The sequence below is a fragment of the Drosophila virilis genome, chromosome 2 (genome assembly GCF_030788295.1).
Source record: "Drosophila virilis strain 15010-1051.87 chromosome 2, Dvir_AGI_RSII-ME, whole genome shotgun sequence".
Taxonomy (NCBI): Eukaryota; Metazoa; Arthropoda; class Insecta; order Diptera; family Drosophilidae; genus Drosophila; species Drosophila virilis.
The window spans coordinates 2,421,542-2,439,755 of NC_091544.1; the positions used below are offsets into that span (position 1 = coordinate 2,421,542).

The 18,214-nt window shown below is 40.2% G+C and overlaps 2 protein-coding genes across 5 annotated transcripts; one reads left to right on the forward strand and one right to left on the reverse strand.

Moving 5' to 3' along the window:
* The first annotated feature begins 7 nt into the window (after positions 1–7).
* Positions 8–7,135, forward strand: Usp1 (ubiquitin specific protease 1). 4 transcript variants are annotated; one of them, XM_015169464.3, is made up of 5 exons: positions 8–104; positions 2,129–2,620; positions 2,685–3,735; positions 3,794–4,409; positions 4,480–7,135. In XM_015169464.3, exons 2-5 carry the CDS (start codon positions 2,140–2,142, stop codon positions 5,647–5,649), a joined length of 3,318 nt encoding a protein of 1,105 aa, XP_015024950.1. In that variant the 5' UTR covers positions 8–104; positions 2,129–2,139; the 3' UTR covers positions 5,650–7,135. The 4 variants fall into 4 exon arrangements, with proteins under 4 accessions (XP_015024950.1, XP_015024951.1, XP_002058603.1 ...); XM_015169465.3 differs by having other exon boundaries at positions 9–165; XM_002058567.4 differs by having other exon boundaries at positions 11–418.
* A 1,170-nt stretch (positions 7,136–8,305) lies between these two features.
* On the reverse strand, positions 8,306–17,305 carry LOC6634875 (aminopeptidase Ey). The gene is made up of 7 exons (XM_002058568.4): positions 17,154–17,305; positions 12,863–13,333; positions 11,883–12,038; positions 10,967–11,824; positions 9,673–10,222; positions 8,643–9,163; positions 8,306–8,575 (listed from the first exon to the last, which is right to left on the reverse strand). Exons 2-7 carry the CDS (start codon positions 13,324–13,326, stop codon positions 8,341–8,343), a joined length of 2,784 nt encoding a protein of 927 aa, XP_002058604.1. The 5' UTR covers positions 13,327–13,333; positions 17,154–17,305; the 3' UTR covers positions 8,306–8,340.
* Positions 17,306–18,214: the final 909 nt, after the last annotated feature.

Consider the following 18,214-nt stretch of genomic DNA (forward strand, 5'->3'; position numbering starts at 1 on the left):
TTATCATCTGCCACCGAGAGCGGCCGTACGCTTACGGCGCATAAGTTTAACACATTTCAGTGCCTAAAAACACATGAAACTATAAATAAAATAAATATTAATGTGTAAGTGCAGCAACGCAACAATGCCCTGAAGTGCAGCAGTGAAGAAACATTTTCTAAACAGGTACAAAAAGTCCTGGGCTGTAAAACGAATACCGCTGCAGTGAAAAAAAAAGTGAAAATTCGAGAGTATGGTGTCAGCTTAGCGAGTACGGCGACCGTTGCATGTGTGTGTGCGTGCGTCTTACGTTGCGCTACGTTACGTTCCAAGTGAAATTTCTTGACAATTGGCAGCGGCAATTGAATTTGTTTATTTTCTCTTAAAGCAACGCTACACAGAACATAGCAACTGCCCGCAAATGTTGTTCCCGAAATATGTGAGTTGCATTTAAATACGGACAAACAAAAAAAACACACGCACACACTTACTCGCTTGCAAAATGAATGTCACAGCATCCAGCAAAGTTGCACTGCAAAAACGTCTTTTTTTTTGTGTTTTTTTTTTCCGCATCTATTATAACTGTTTACTTTGCTGTTGTTGTTCCTTACTGTAGTTGTAGCTGGGCTCTCTCAACACGTCTTATTGCCGTCGTGTAAATGTGTAACCTTAACATTATCATGCGCTCTTTTTGTCATATGTATTTGCAGCCTATGCGACATGTGACCTTCATTCAAGCAACAAAATCAATAGCAATATACACATTTAACGTTCACATTTACGTTCACGTTCACTCTATTCACATTTCATTCGCGTTTCCATTTGTTTGTTGATTTCTGACCTCTGGCTCCCGCCCCCACCATCATTGCTCGGGCCTACCTCACCAAGCTTAGCTTCAACCCCGCTCTGGCCCCTGCTATCCACTCGCCGCCATCAATTGTCATCAAGAGCAACAGCAGCCGACCCCACAATTTAGACTTTACATAATTAGACGTGTGCGGTCACAAGTAATATTTTCAAATTGAAAATACGCCCGGCTTAGCGGAAGCAATGTTAATTGAGTAGGCAAGTGCAAGGGTTGCCACATCTTGTACATATTTAACAAAATTGGTATTTTATTCAATCTGAATCTGGTTCTAGAAAATGGTTCCTTTTTTCTTTATATAGTTTTGAATAACATTTGTATATTTTAAAGTTTTAGCTAATAAAAAACATGTGACCACGAATCAAATCTAACAGTAAGCAATAAAGATTTGTTGTTGATTCACAACTGTGATTTCAATCTGCAGTCAGGGCTGGGAAGCTTGTAGGGCTTACCACGCGCATTTCTCAGATTTATGCAAGCCCCCCTTGTCGTTAGGTTTTTGTTTTTGTTTAAATGAATCATAAGCACCTAGGCGTAAGATTAATGGTCGATTATTATACAATTCCTTATCACCTTATCAGACAACTGTTTTTTTGACTGTTAACTCTGACGAATGCCCAATCGACACACATACAAAAAAATAATATTCACGCGTGTATTTGCTTGCGGCTAATGGCATTGCCTGAAAGCCACACTTAAAACCCCACGCCAATAGCCGTGCAAACTACTTTTATATATTGATTAGAGCTTTGTGGCCATAAATGAAGCTCTTGACGCGACAGGCAAGGTACGCACACAACAGCATAACCGAACACAGAGTGACCATCTAATTCGAATTCCAATATCATTCGCATTCAAGGTTGCCACATCTAATGCAAATGTACCAAAAACGGTACCTTATTATTTAAATGGTACATTAGATATTTATGTATATGTAAATGCTTATATTTTATTTACTTCATTTTAAGCACATTACAATAAAAGGGATTAAATCATATTTTGAAATGTTTATCTCCAATATAAAAGTACCAAAACATATTTATTTTTTGCTAGTGTAAACAATTTTGTTAGTTATATACGCGAAGAATATATCTAATTTGCTTTTTACAACACCTACAGCCTCTTTTTTTTTAAAGAATTGTTAAACACTGTCTTATAACAATTTTATGTTTATTTCCGTGAACATTTTTCTCGTTGCATTTTCATTTAAGCCTAAGTATTTGTCATCGTACACATAAATAACATGCTCCAGAAATTATATTGCATATTTTGTGACCTTGGCAGGATAATGAAAGATGCACGAATATGACATATATGAGCTGAAAGAGGAACAAGCACGTCTTCCGCCAACCACCAGCCCCAATAACAGAAGTCCAAACAACAAGCAACATAAGAATATTTCGCCAAAGTCAGAAACTATACAGACAACGAAAGCTTCCACAAAATCCACAGCCACAGACACCGACGAACCGTCGTCGCCAACTTCAACATACTCGGCCATTTATCCAGCAGTTCAGGAGTACGTGGATCAAGTTGTACAGCCGCCAACGCCAGCGCCCAAAGGCGTTGAGGTGGTGCCGAAGCGCAAACGTCAGCGTCGCGTTTATGTGGCAGAGTTTTCGCGCTGTGCCAGTCTAAGATCCCGTCAAGCAGCGCCAGTTGAGGTACTCGTGCCGGAGACATCGGAGACAACAGCTCCGCCACCGCCACCGCCATCGGCACAGACATCACCCACGCCCACAGAGGCGACAGAGTATCATAAGTATATAAAACTAGGTAAGTGGTTGGAGTAAATCCACTTTGCAAACGATTTGCTAACAACTGGATCCGCATTTCGCAGAACATTTTAAGCCAGAGTTTTGGAATCGCATTGAGGAGGAGCCGGAGCCAAAGTTAACTGGCAAAAAGAGACGCGGCGGCGTCGGCGGTCGTAACCGAAAGCGTCGCAACAGGATTGAGCTAGATTTGAATTTCTCAGCGGAGACAGCGGCGGCCATTGCGGCAGCTCAAATTGAGCTTGATTCGGGCAAACCGGTGTCACGCGCCTTTCATAAACGCAAACGCAGCTGCAACATGTCCCTATACGATCGACGCTATCAGACGTCCAATGACGAGCAGCGGCGCGTGGCCAATGGTTATGCACCAGTCGGTAGTGGCCTGCGTGCCGGCAATGCAGCCGGTGCACCCGAAGTCGATACACCAGAACTGCAGAGCCATCAGTATTATGTGCCCGCCACTGGCAGCAATTTAAGCGGCGCACCCACTGGCCCCGGACTCAATGGCAGTGGGGTTACGGCTCTGAATCATGTGCCCGCCATGGGTACACTGTGTAATATTGGCAATACATGCTATCTGAATTCCGTGGTGTATACGCTACGATTTGCGCCGCACTTCTTGCATAATCTGCATCATCTCATTCATGATCTGCATGTGGTGCAGCAGACAATAGTGCGCCGGCACAATGCCAAGTCGGCATCGCTGGGCCGCAATGTGAGCGGCGGTGGTCAATTAGAGCATGCGCGCAGCTGGAGCAGCAAAGATCTGGCCAACGCCGATCCGTACATTAGCAGCACCAGCAATGGCAGCGGCAGCGGTAGCGGCAGCGGCACCAACAGCACCAGCAGTGGCAGCAGAAAGTCATCACATCAATCGGTTAGCGAGAAATTGCATGAGCTGTATAACAACCTGCACGGCAATGAGATGATCGATTCGAGTGAGCCCTACCATGCGGACACCCTGCTGCATGCCATACAGGATGTCAATGCCACCTTCGAGGGCAATCAGCAACAGGATGCGCACGAGTTTCTAATGTGCGTACTCAATTGTATACGCGAAACGAATCAGTCGCTGATCAAGGCCATTGGCGAATGTCCAGAAGTCATTGCGAATGGGTGAGTTGAGCTCTGCAGGTCACATTGGATAATTGACTAATTGCTTCTAATTATGCAGCTACATTGCCAATCCAGATGATACGGACACGGTTGATGCACTGGACCGCACGGATGCGGGCAATCATGCGCTGATGGGCGCCTCTGGCAATGGCTCTATAGCAACTAGTCAAACTCAAAGTACCACGACAACAAAAACATCATTTTTCTCACGCAAATCAAAGAGAAAAGACGAAGTCAAATCCTCGAAAGCGACACGATTGCAGTCACCGCTCAAGGATAATAGTCCAACAACAGCCGGCGGCGGTGGCATGGCAAGCACACATGCCGCCGCCTCCAATAGTCTTTTCTATTTGAATACAGTCGATCTCAGCGGCGCCAGCGCTGCGGCAACAGCTTCAGCTGCATCGAACGCACCAGCAAAATATTCCAGTGATGATGAAATTAATACGGCTAGTCTGCTTAAGGATAAAATGCGTCTGGAGGAGCGTATACGTGAGCTGAATCTAAACTTCTTCAGCTCCGACTTTGAGGGCATTGTGGTGCTGACCACCAAATGCCTGAGCTGTGAGACAATTACACGTCAGAAGCAGGGCATGCTCGATATTTCAGTACCTGTGCCGATTTCGGGCTATGACAATGCCGAATTGCAGGAAAAACCCAGCGCCTATATACAGGTAAGTGGGCATCCATTGGAGCTTTTCATTCATGATTAATTGGCATTGTTTTTTTTTTTTTTTTTTGCAGAACTCATGCATAACACGTGAATATTTTCGCGGCGATAATAAATACAGCTGCAATCAGTGTACGGGGTACACTGAGGCCATACGCTCCATATCGTACGAGGTGCTGCCGCGTCTATTGGTCATCCAGCTGAATCGTTTCTCGGGCGGCATGGAGAAGGTTAGCACCTATGTGCCCACCACATTCACGCTGCCCTGCTTCTGTGCCAAGTGCTGTGAGCTGAGCGATGCCAACAAGCTGCATGTCTATAAGCTGTACAGCGTTATCACGCATGTGGGCGCCACGTTAACCGTGGGTCATTATATAGCATACACCTGCTTTCTGGATTTGGCCAGTGATTATGTCAACTGTCCCAAGGATCGTCGCAATGCAACAAGCAGCGCACAGCAACAGCAGTCAGCGGCAACAGCGGCAGCTGGCAATGAGAATGCGGCGCCGAGCAATAATGGCAGCAGCAGCATTGCCAGCACGCCCGTCGTCTCGGCGGCCGCCTCGGCGTTGGCCTCGTCGGGCACCAGCTTGATAAAGAAAATGAAATTTGGACGCAGTAAGGCATCCAGCAGCGGCGACATGAGCAAAAATGTGAAGCAACTAAATGGCTTGACCAGCAAAACGATCACCAATGGCATTGGCAAGCTGAGCATGAACACAACATGCCATGGCGTCAACTGTTGCGCCATGCGTCTGTGCTGTAGCCAACAGGCCAGCACCGCGGGCAGCAATAGCGCCAGCAGCAGCGATTTCAGCGAGGAATCCCTGCAGAATGGCAGCAACAGCAATCTCAGCTATGGCAGCGTGCCCAACAATTGTGCGCCATATCCCACGGGCTATGGCAGCACGGGACGTGGCGGTGTCAAGGCCAACTATGCACAGAGCAGCAGCGAACCCATTTGGTATATGTGCGACGATGATAAGATCAAGGCGATGACACAGCGTGAATTCGAGGAGCTGCTGTCGCCGACGCGCAAAATCACAATAACACCATATTTGCTGTTCTATGCACGATTCGATCTGCAGCAGCCGACGCAGACGACGCCGCCCAAGTCGTGCGCATCGTCGACGCCAACACCACCGCCGGCGATGTCGTCCGCAGCAGCAGCAGCAGCATCGGCGCAGCCACCGCAGAGCACCTGGTCGAATGATAGCCTGCAAGGTGGCCTGCACAAGATTTGAAAGGTTTTTGCAACGCTGCGGCTGGCCATCAAATGTAAAACGGATGTGTCCAAAGGCAGCATTAAGTAAGAAACTATATGCATAGAGAGCAGCTATATGGGAACTTACATTAATTAACACACACACACACACACACACACATCTATATATATATATATACAAACATATACATACGTCTCTTAGTTTAGGTCACACAAGTGTGCGCATAAGTTGAAGCAGAAGTCTGTTTGTTAAACAATGTACACGTTTAAGCTCTATCGTTTATCTACATGCATAAAGGAAACAAAAAAAGGAAACTACATTTAATAGCTCTTATATACGAAAAGAAAATTGTTTAAAACTAAATAACCTTATCGACTGAAGCCAGCTAAAACCATGTAGGCTAGTGGTCCAGTTAAAGCCCAAAGGCTAACAAAGATTCAATTCAATTCGACATATGGCATTTAGAATGCAAATTCGCGTTCAGTTTGAGAAAGTTGTACTTTTAATTATTTCTTCTCTATATTATTTTAGTTTTAATTTATGTGTTTTGCATTAAATATTGTTGCTATTACTTTTCTATGACATTAAAAAAAGAAATGCAACATAACAACTGCATTTTATATTCATTTGTTACAAAAACAATTTAAAAAAAAAACAAAAGAGAAAAACAAGAACACAGCTAAAATTGTCAACACGAATTTAACACGTTAAGAACGCTAATCAAATATTGTTTTGCGCCTCGTTAAAAAAAACACACACACACAATTTCTCGATAAGCAGTTTGTAAATGAACATAAACAACAAAAAAGCTCAACTCAATATTAACTAAGAGAAAAATACTAAACAATTTTGGCTATAGCTAATAGTTCAGTTTTGTGCATAGTTTTCATATTGAAATAAGCTTAAAGGCAGTTTAAAGTAAAAAACAAACATTTCGTAATTCAAGAAGTAGTTAAATATTTTGTTCTACATTTACATCAACAAATACATATATACGTACATATTTAAAGAATCGATATCAATGCATCCGGACATAACAACTATATATATATATATATATACATGTATATATATATATATAAGGATATAGGCCCATGCATACATATATCAAGTGTTAAATAGTTGTTACAATTTAATGCAATACCAATAAAACGCCTTTTCATTAAGGAAATTGACAACAACAACAACATATAGAGAAGAAGAAGCAGAACAACAACAAACACACACACACAACACACACACACACGCTCACGAAAGTGCATGTAATTAAAAATCAATCAGAGAATTGTTATAAAATTAAATAAAATAGTTTATATTGATGTTTTTCATATGACGAAACTAGACAAGAAGGAAAAATAGCAACAATAAAAGCCACACACAACTTCATGCATGTAAACACACACACACACACACACACACACATACACACGCATACACGTACGCTAATTGTAATAAATCAAAATAAAAAACCAATTTCAAAAATAATAAATACTTTATGCAATCAGTTTAGCTTTTTTAGTTAACAATTTAGTTTCTTGCTTTTCAGGAGCGCTGCTTTAGTGATATTAACATTTACACACACACACACACACACACAGACATGCATACATATTTATTTAGCTTGTAATTAAATTTGTAATTTATAAATTTAACAATAATTCCAATCAAATCAAAAAATCCAACAACAACAAAAACACTAAAAAGCAACAATTGAACTTTACACAGTTGTGTTTAAGTAGCGCCGTTTGATTCCAATTACGATTATTATTATGATTAATTATGATTATTATTATTGATTAGCATTAAAGAACATGCTTAACTAAATATACGAAATATACAAAATACTATATATGTATATGTTTGCATCTTAATAATGCCCGCTCGCTTTTGGAGTTCAAATTTCCTTTCAGAAATTTTCGTATACCCTTTAAAAACCATTAAAAGCGGGCCAAATGGGTATTATGTTTTTGTCAACATTTATGTGACGGGCAGAAGAAATTATCGTCGACCTAAATTCTTAATTAGGATGACTTGCCCTGCCAATTTCTGAATAAATCAAAATTTGCACTAAATATTCTCCTATACCAAATTCAGCACAGGATTATATTAGTTCTCCGATTTCTCATCTTATCCTTATATCGTTAAAATTCGCTTTTAAGACATTATTTTTTTTTTTTAGATTAACTCGAGAATTATAAGAGCTAGATACACCAAACTTCGTATGTGGATTTTATACATATACATTTTCCACCTTTGGGAAAATTGCCAAGTTTCTTAGCAAAAATTGAGCAATTCGATTTTGAAAGTTAGTTCCTTGTGATTCGTTATATACACAGCATTTAAGTTGCTGTTTTTATGTAGAGAATAAATTTAGAGGGTATCTCTTAGACAGGCATGTCCGACTAGTTAGAGCAAAATCTGGTATGCATGCGCTTTTCAGATAAGCCATAATAAACTATATTTAAATTCCATTAAAGTTATTTAAAAAAAATCCAGCAAGAGCTCAGATCTGCTATCCCATTTCAAGAAAATGCCCCGTAATATGTTTAACATAATTATTTTAATATAATTTATTTGGAACTTGTTTTAAATTCAGAGAGATTTCAATGAGCTGTTGAGGGCTGGCTGAGAACTAATTATATTTTAATTAAGGATATGCGTGTAATTAAACGCCTTGTATATTTTTTTTTTTTTTTTTTTTTTTCTTTTTTAGCCCTGGAGCACGTGTCGTATGGAGGTGGAGACCTGTTTATAGTTGCGCTCCTTCCACTGGACATTGGTGAGCATCGTCTCCAGGGTTTGCTGTATGGCCTGTTCCAGGCCCTTCAGCGAGGCCCTGTGTTCGGTGACGAACCTCTGGAAGTCATTGAAATCGCTTTGCAGGAATGTCTGCTCCGAAATTGGCGGCAACAGGCGCGACATGTCCTTGGTAATGGGATGATAGCTATGGCGGAATTATAGTTAATTATTTACAGTTACAATTATAAATAAAATCTGCACTATGCACGCACAATTTGTAGATGAAGTCCACATTCGACATAAAGTAGTCCCTGGCCAAATGGAAGCCGATCTCGTTGTAGGCCACCGCCTGGAATGCCCACATCGAGTCCTGTTTGCGTATGCCCTCTTGCGGTTGAAAGGTCAAGGCTAGATAACGCTGCAACAGCCAGACCTCACGCGTGCAGCCCAACGAGAACAACATTGTCCGCTTCTCGGCGGCCACGTTCGAGTTCTTGTAGCGCGTCCACAGGAATTCCCAGTCGGCATCGTTGCCATGTCGTATCGAGGTGCAGTAAACCGTTTGACGCAAATTGATTGGCACCGGATTCTTTTTATCCGGCTCCTTTTCGCCGCGCCAGGCGCGATAATAGGCCTGCGCCACCGGCACACAGTCGGACACCTGATACTGGCACGCCCAGTTGCCGACCATGGTCTTGAGCAGCACCTGATCCTGGCGCTCGACCTTGCTGAAGGTGTCATTCAGTCCCTTCATGTGCAGGTAAATGGGCTCTATTAATTTTTGCAGATAACGCTGTGGAGAGATGCAACAAGAAAGTGAATATAAAAAACGTGGCTCGATTTGCTTTTGAGCAGAGTTCGAAATGGATTCTGTGGCTTGCTATGCTAGTGGACTTACGAAAAAAAACAGCTTTTATTTTATGGATTTGTTTCCGCATTGTGTTTGCAAATGAAAATCAGAATGAGAACTGTGGATTATGTAGGCTGCAGTTGGGTTTAAATAAGAGCTCTGCATCGGTTGATTCGAGCTTTCGAGCAACGATAAAATGATTCATACAAACGTAGTTCGACCTGCTCGAGTTAAATCGAACATGTTCGAGACAATACACGCATGCATAAGAAAACGATTCAAATTGTCTGCTTGCAACTCGAACAACTGGAACAACTCAACTTGTTTGTGTGCAACTCGAACGACTCGAGCCGAACAAGTTCGAGTCTCGACTAGCTCGACCAGGTATCCGAAACGCATTTCGGTTGACACGATGCAGAGCTCTAGCTCAAAACGAATTACACTCAACTAACCTTAAAGAATTCATAGTTGGGCGTTTGTCGGATAATATTCTTCATGCGCTTCAAGTTCTCAAAGGCCGATTTCCAGGGCAAATACTCGCGTTCACGTCTCAAATAGTCAATCAATTGCATGGCAATAACATAGTCCTGTTCGCCCGTCCAGGCCAGATACAGTGCATCGTCTATCAGCTGGGCACGATTGATCACATGAATGCGCTCAAAGTCGCCGTTGGTCAGCGTCTCAATCAGCAGCTTCCAGTTGTGCTCATCATAGTTCACCTTGTACAGCGTCGACAGTTGTGTATTGAATATGATCCACTGATCCTTGCCGGGCAGACCCTTTATCTTCGTGGGCAGCATTTCGCCAGCGCTGCCGCACTCCATCCATGCCTTTGGCGCCGTGTTCTTAAAGTCCTGCTCCGCTTGGGTCGTGTAGCTCAGCGGCACCCACCAGCAAAATTCACGTTCGTCCCGCGAAATCTGTGTGTTCAGCAGATAACGCTCCTGCAACAGCTGGGCGCTGCCATCCAAATAGTTGCGGGTTATGTTGATGATGGGATAACTGTTGGGATTGAAGAGGATAGAATATTTGAATATAAGTATATTCCGGGCACAAGAAAGAGTTATAAAATATTGAGGAAAAAAATTGATATTATCAAGAATAATCTTCAGATATAAAAAAAATGATATAGATGGGAATAGTCCTCAGTTATATATCTGTTACAATAACATGACGAGCTTATGCCAGGAGGAGTGAGGGAGATATAACCAGGCAAAGCAGCGTAATATATGATCTTATATAATCTTTAAATATAACTGGAGCAAATTAAGTCCGATCTTGAAAGGATTTGCCTTTTTGAACTCATGAAACTCTTTAGAATAAACCAACTTTTTTTGATATCCAAATGGAACCCATTTTCTCCATGATATTTGTTGTTTGAATCCCTATCTACAGATATTATATTATACAAAAAAAAAATATGTATTAAAGAATAAATAAATTGCGATCTTGGAAAAATATAACTTTTTGAACATCTCAAACTTAACAGACTTTTTATCTGAAGCTTTATAGATCCAATGGATCCGAAGGATAAATGAAGTCGGAGCTTGGAATGAAATTCGACTCTCAATGTCGCTCAGAAATTTTTAAAATTTTTTTTTATATCATAATGTTAAAATATATAGTATAAACAAATAATTGTTTAAATCATGCGACTATATCATTATCTTTAGATATATACAGACGCAATATAGCCTAGTTCAAGGATGTAAAGGGATATTAAGATATATTATACTCAGCACTCACCCCGTTTGTAGAGTCCATGAGTCCATGATGCGCTTGATGTCATAGTCGTCGGGCAGCACCTTGAATTTGTGTGCCGCCTCGGTGAGCGATTCCCAGAGATTATCCTGCTCGGCATTGCCGTAGGAGAACTTGCGCAGATAGTTTTGTATGCCGGCACGGAAGGACTCTTCGCCCATGAACAGATGCATCATGCGCAGCACAGTGGAGCCCTTCTGGTATGAGATCTGATCGAAGCTCTCCGAGATCTCGCTGACCACCTCGATGGGACGCGATATGGGATGGCTGCTCTGCAGTGCATCCCGTCGAAAGATGGTCAACAGATTGCTCAGCGACTCCTGCTCCATGGCGCGCCATTCGGGATTGATGTTCTCCACACCCAGGCTGGCCACATATGTGGCAAAGCCCTCGTTCAGCCAGAGATCCGTCCACCACTTCATGGTCACCAGATTGCCAAACCATTGATGGGCCAGCTCATGGGCAACCACCGAGGCGATGCGTTGTTTGTCCGCCAGCGACGAGTGATTCGCCGAATAGAGCAAAGCGATCTCTCTGTACGTGACCAGGCCCCAGTTCTCCATGGCGCCGGCACTGAAATCGGGTATGGCAATCTGATCCATTTTGGGCAATGGATATTTAATGCCAAACAGCTGCTCATAGTACTGCAGCACTTTGGGTCCAAAGTCGGCCGCATAGTCGCACTGCTCGATGGCATTCGGACGCGCCCAGGTCCGGAAGAGTGTGCTATTCGGCAGCGTCGATGGCTTGTGGGTAAAATCGTTCACCGAATAGGCTATCAAATAGGTGGACATGGGCACCGACTCCTTGAACTCGCACCAAATATAATCCTTAATATTCTCGCTGCAAGTGGAATCACATTAAATGTCTATCTATCGCTTAACAGCTGAACTGATCTTACTGTGGCTTGATCTCCTTAACGGGCATGTTGCTCAGGCCGGTCATCCGCTTGTGGTAGCCCAATATAACCACAAATGGCGCCTTGTAATCGGGCTCATCGAAGCAGGGGAAGGCCAAGCGCGCAGAGGCCGGCTCAAACTGTGTAATGGATAGCCAGCTGTGCGCATAAAATACAACAATTCATTTTAGAACTTATGTTTAACTTTAAAAATATCTAATCAATTTAATTTATATTGTAAATTATTTATTTTTGCCATATATTTTATATGCAAAATAATTTGGAATATATATTATATAAAAATATTTTTTTATAAGTTTTTATCGTGGTTTTATTTTGAAGCAAAAAATACTGTTAAATTGAAATAAGTTTTTTAGTTTTTATAAAAAATATTATAAAAAATAACAATAAATAAATAAAAAATTTATAAATATGTTTATTAAAATGTTTACAAAAAAGCTTTATGAAAATTTGATGAGATTCGACGGGGGGTGGGAAATGTTGATCTATGTCTAAATAGGATAATATGGGAATATGATCCGTCCTTTTCAGCGACAAATTTAAAATAAATTCTTGCAAAGCTCTTTAAAAATTAGTTGATGGCCGATCGGATAAAAGATTTCGCTGATTTGATAAAGGAAAATATCAATAAATATTATATTAATTTTCTACGATTTTCCCTGCGAAATTTCTCATGGAATATATAGGGAAATTTATTAATTTGAATTTCTTTCAAGTTCAGATTTGCCTCGATTTCTTAACATATTCCAATAGTAAATCAATTTTTGTGCAAGTTCTGTTTTTACTTTGCGAATTTGAATCCACAAACTTAAGCGAAAATCCCCTCAAATTTCACATCGAATTTCCTTTTGGGAAATTTACTTGCGTAAAATCTGGCGCAAGTATATTTCAGTATTTTCCTAAATTGAGGCCTGACTTTAATGGATGATATCCCAATTAATTATCCTGATTGTTGCACTTACCGCGTTTTATTGGTCTCGGGATCCGTGTAGGAGCTTCTGTAGTAGCCCTCCAGCTGGCGATTGAGCTCGCCGGAAAATGGCATGGTCAGCTCGTAGATCTCCCCGGCATTGAGCTGATTGCACAGGTGCATCACATAGAAATCGTGAACAGTATTCAACTCGATGGATGAAATGCAATTCTTTCGGTTCTCTATCGAGGTGTCCCTCAATGTGATCTGCGATTCGCTTATGGTCAGATTCTTGGCGTGCAGCGTTATGTTCCTGGCATTGTGCATCACTTCGAATTTGATTTTGACGCTGCCCTCGAAGCGTAGATTATCCGGATCCTCCAGCTGCGTTAAAACGCGCAAAACGTATTTTCGCGGCCGCAGCGCAGTCGGCAGTCGAAAATAATTGTAGCTCGACTCGGCCAAGGCCAAGCCCAGCACGGCCCAGCTGGCCGCCAGCAGTAGAAGCAGCCTCATGTTAACCCTGTGGAGCAACGACAGCCAAAAAGAAAAAAACACATCAATCACTGAGCTGCTAATGTGGAGCGGACTGAAGCAATTAACTAAATCACTTGCTCAGCTAGAACTCGAATCAATTTATAAAGCTAGCCAAATGGAACGCAATCAAACCATTTTATTGGTTCTGCTCACATAATTGAGGTATATTCGCTTCTTGAATCAGTTTGCAATGCAGCGAAAATTAAAATCGAATTAAAGCTATAAATGAATTCTCAAAATATTTGTTAAATTGCTCGGATCGAATTACTATATGCCTATATAGAAAACTGTTTATCCTGATTGAGTAAGCTGAAATCGATTAAATGGGAGATATTTTTGAAAACTGCACGGATCGGATTGCCATATCTCTGTATGTATATAAAACTGTTTGTCCTGTTTGATTGAATGATTGACTGACTATGTGATTGAATGACTGACTGTCTGTCTGATTGACTTACTGACTGACTGATTGACTGAGTTACTTTAGCTGGATCACAAGCTATTGGCGAATTCCACTCGCAAATGCGGAAAAAACGCGGAAATCGTTTTTCAAGCAAACTTTTTCGTTTACCAACCGATCAGCCTCAAGCTAATACTCAAAAATCTTACTAAAAGGCTTTAATTTTTGCTTCACTAGGAAAATTGTCGGTAAAGATAAAGCTAAAGGTTTATCTAACAATAAGCTTTGTCGGAAGTGTATTTGGAAAAGGTTTCACTTTTCGTCAAACTCAAACCTCTTCGGGCTGAAGTGAATTTCCAATTATATATATACCCGATCAGTAACAAGAGTTAAGTCGAACTAGGCCCACTTTTAACCACTTTTACAATAATTACAGGGTATTAAAACTGTGTGCTTAGGGAATATTTGTTTAAGAGCAGATTTTGCACCATGAAGCTAAGTGAACTTTGCAATTGTGCGCAAGGGCATTTAATAAACGCCCTTTCGAATAAAACAATTGTTTTTATTGTCTTTTTTTTTGTTTTGTTTTTGTTTTTCAAGTTAATGCAAATATTGTTGTTGGGCATCTTTTTGCATTTAGCCATGCGGCACACGTATTAAGGTCTGGGCCAATGGAACTTGAATTGAATGCTTTTTTTCATTCGATTTGTCTTGCCGTTTTTTGCTGCCATGACGATTCTTATTATTTTATATTATTATTATTATTATTGTTGTTGCTGTTGTTGTTATTAAGACTTTTTATTATTATGTAAATTGTGCGCAACTTTCAATTGTCGGCTGATTCACGTGCTTCGCATAGAGAGTCGCGAATAATTGAGCTGAATTTCAGGCGCAGACTTTTATCTAAAAGCAGCTGCATCTGGTTTGTAAAGGGCTTTACAATCCCCTGTCAGCCGCAGCTGCATTCCAATATTGGACTTAAGATACTTTCGAGCGGAAAGAGGTGCAAGGCGATTGTCCAAGATCGTTTATTGAGTACCTCTCACATAAAGTGAACTGAACAAGAACAACAACTGGATATACCAGCTGAGAACTTACAACTCGTTTGCTGTCCGACTGTCTGCGTGTGTATCTGTATCTGTGTATCTGTATCTGTGTGTGTGTGTATCTTATTTGTATTTATGCAAAAGCTGTGTGGCATACGTAGCTGGGTGCGGGTGCGGGCATTGAACTCTTGCTTCAAGATATACACAACCAATACCTATATTCAGTCCAATTCAGGTCTCAAGCCTAACTTCAGAACATGTTGAAAGTTGTTTCGAAAGTTTTCCATATACATATGTGTATGTATGTGTGCCGCATACACAAATTGAAAAAATTTTATCTTCCTGTTGTTTTTTTTTTAAGAATATTTACAAAAAGTCTGTTCCTTAAAAATGTATGAAGCTGTGCATATTGTAAGAACTTTAATTATTACATTAATTATATTCTTTTTCTTAAATAATTAAAAATATTTGAATGATTCAAAAGTATTTAAAGTTATACAGAAAATATGTTAACCGTTCTCAGTTTTGTATTAAATTATTTTAAATTAAAGAGAATAAATTTTACCAGTAAACTTTTTTTCTTTCAAATAATATAATATATGAATATATATTGAAATTTAACTTCCTTATATATTATATTTATTTATACAAAAGTGCATAGTGTGCAAGAATATAACCGTTCCGAAAGATAAAAAAATATTCAATTGTAAATGAAAAGTATCTGTGTGAGAATTAATTATCTAGACATAGAGACAAAAGTCTTTGTACCTTTTACCCACTTTCGATGGGTGAAGAATTTACAAAAAGATAAATATCGTAATATAATTCGAGAATACTTTGTCAAATGGGATCAGTAAATACGTTTCCAATTCAATTCCATATATTTGTTATGGATAATGAGTATAACATTTGATTTGATACTTAACCGATATATAACCGTTTCGAATGTTACCGTTTTTGAGAATCTTCAAAATATTCAATGTTCGTAAGTATTAATTATATCTGCCGATTTATCAAAACGTATGCAATGAAACCGACCTATAATCGTTTGAAATTAAATATATTTCAGTAAATACAAAAGTATTGGAAATACCATATATGAATATAAGTATATATAAGTACATTATTTTCTAACCGATATATAACCGTTTCATATGTAACCGATTCAATCTATTCTATAGAGCTGTACTGTTTTCTAGGAATACAGGTTTAAAAATCCTGAAATGTTAATAACCTTAACCGATACACAACCGTTTCATATGTAACCGATTCAATATATTATATAGCGCTCTACTGTCATTTGGAAATTTAGGCTAAAAAAATGTATGTCAATCATGAAATGTTAATAACCTTAACCGATACATAACCGTTTCATATATAACCGATTCAATCTATTCTATAGAGCTCTACTGTTTTTTAGGAATTCAGGTTTAAAAATCCTGAAATGTTAATAACCTTAACCGATACATAACCGTTTCATATGTTACCGATTCAATATATTCTATAGCGCTCTACTGTCATTTGGAAATTTAGGTTAAAAAAATGTATGTCAAACATGAAATGTTATTAGCCTTAACCGATACATAACCGTTTCATATATAACCGATTCAATATATTCTATAGAGCTCTACTGTTGTCTGGGCATTCAGCTGTAAGACATGTGCTGCATTCTCTCAATGAAATTAGCCGTAACCGATACCTAACCGTTTCAAATTGAATAACCGTTACCGTGTCGCTGCCCAATGCCGATTTGCTGCACCGTTTTTTTTAACTACGATGCGAGCACATGGCATTGACATATCAATTGAACCTGGACTCATGCCTACAAATATTATACAAGCCACTCAATTGATTTGTATGAGTTTTTTTTTTCATTTTTTTTTTTTTTTCTTGATGCCAATAAATAAATACGAATTATATTTAATTTACAATTGTGTGTTTTTGATTCATTTCGAAACTGAGCGCATCTTTATCACAATTATTGCTGGGCGTTTCGTGTGTCGAGCAAATTGTAATTATATGACACAAATCCCAACGGGGGCCATAGTTGAGCAGCACTTTGTGAGAAATTGTTTATCAACGTTTTAAATTACAAACTTTTGTTTATTTCAGCAGTTTGTATATATATTTTGTTTTTTTTTTTTTTCTGGCTCAGCTGAAGTTATTTCTTATTTGTTTTTAAATTGTTAGAGCACACACACACACACACACACGTATTGTTAAATCATTTATTGTCGAAACTCGTTTCGCTGCGTTGATAACTCGACGATTTTAACACGTTCAGCCCTTGCACTTGGACATACCCATATATATATATATATACATATATATTTGATATTTGTATAAAATGTGCTACTAACCGAACCGCTAAGAGCAATTGTTTCCAAGACGCGAATGCTAGCCGTGCGCTGGTCGGCGGCAATCTAAAGATTTTCGGAGCTGGCCGCTTGTATCTTATAGGCGCAACGCAGCACGCACACCAAAGCGCGTGCACACACACACACACACACACACGCACACACACACACAAGCACAGAGAGAACTGAACTGGGAGCAACAGCAGGCGGCTTAAACGAGTCGAATTCGTGCTTCGGCGTCGGCGCAGTTCAAGCTCTTCAAGAACCTTTATCAAACGCACACACACACGCACACTCACACACACACACACACACACACACTTATAGAGCATTAAAGTGTGCGTCACACACACACACACACACTCGCACACACACACAGGCACAGCCGCACAGCAGGCAACTAGCTTGCAGTATCTAATGGCAGGGCTTACGCGGCGTATGCGCAATTTCTGAATTTCAATGCACACACACACACACACACACACACGCACACACACACGCACACACTCGCAACACAGCTTGAGGATGCCACATGGTGGCATGTTGTTGACGCCAACGTGTTTTTGACCTTAATTGCGCTGATTAACCCGTTTTTCGCAGCACTTCAGGCCCAAGCCACACACGAAACCACCCAAAAAAAAAACCACCACCCACCCAACCCCGTCGCGCCCCTCCCATCCAAAAAGGCGGCAGATAAGTGTAGACAACACGCACAGCGTGCAGCATTTGGGCACCCTGCAGCTGTAATTGCCAAATGCGATGGGTCTTAAAGCACCCCCCCCCCCCCTCCACCCCTCCCTTCTACTTCAACTAATGTCCGCACTTGACAAATAAAGAAAACTACTTTTGCTTTATCCAACATTTTTGTCACTGTCGAAAATTTCTTAAGCTTTAAATTTTCAAATACTTATTTAATTTCCGGCTGTGCATCGACTGAAGTCAAAGCTGTTTTTTAAAAAAAAACTATTTGAGCCTAAACTTTGAATGTCCTATTTATGATGAACCTAACCTAACCCCAAAAGAAAACCGTTTCGTTCCTGCAAATATTATTAAACTGGCTGTTA

What these genes read in the sequence shown, in the direction of transcription:
- LOC6634875 (XM_002058568.4), bottom strand. Translation starts at nt 13,326, where the DNA reads ATGAGGCTGCTTCTACTGCTGGCGGCCAGCTGGGCCGTGCTGGGCTTG. An exon ending in GTTAAGGAGATCAAGCCACA is followed by an intron (nt 11,825 to 11,882) that starts GTAAGATCAGTT and finishes TTCCACTTGCAG; the next exon opens with CGAGAATATTAAGGATTATA. An exon ending in TCATGGACTCTACAAACGGG is followed by an intron (nt 10,223 to 10,966) that starts GTGAGTGCTGAG and finishes CAATCCCAACAG; the next exon opens with TTATCCCATCATCAACATAA.
- Usp1 (XM_015169464.3), top strand. Translation starts at nt 2,140, where the DNA reads ATGCACGAATATGACATATATGAGCTGAAAGAGGAACAAGCACGTCTT. An exon ending in CCAGAAGTCATTGCGAATGG is followed by an intron (nt 3,736 to 3,793) that starts GTGAGTTGAGCT and finishes CTAATTATGCAG; the next exon opens with CTACATTGCCAATCCAGATG. An exon ending in AACCCAGCGCCTATATACAG is followed by an intron (nt 4,410 to 4,479) that starts GTAAGTGGGCAT and finishes TTTTTTTTGCAG; the next exon opens with AACTCATGCATAACACGTGA.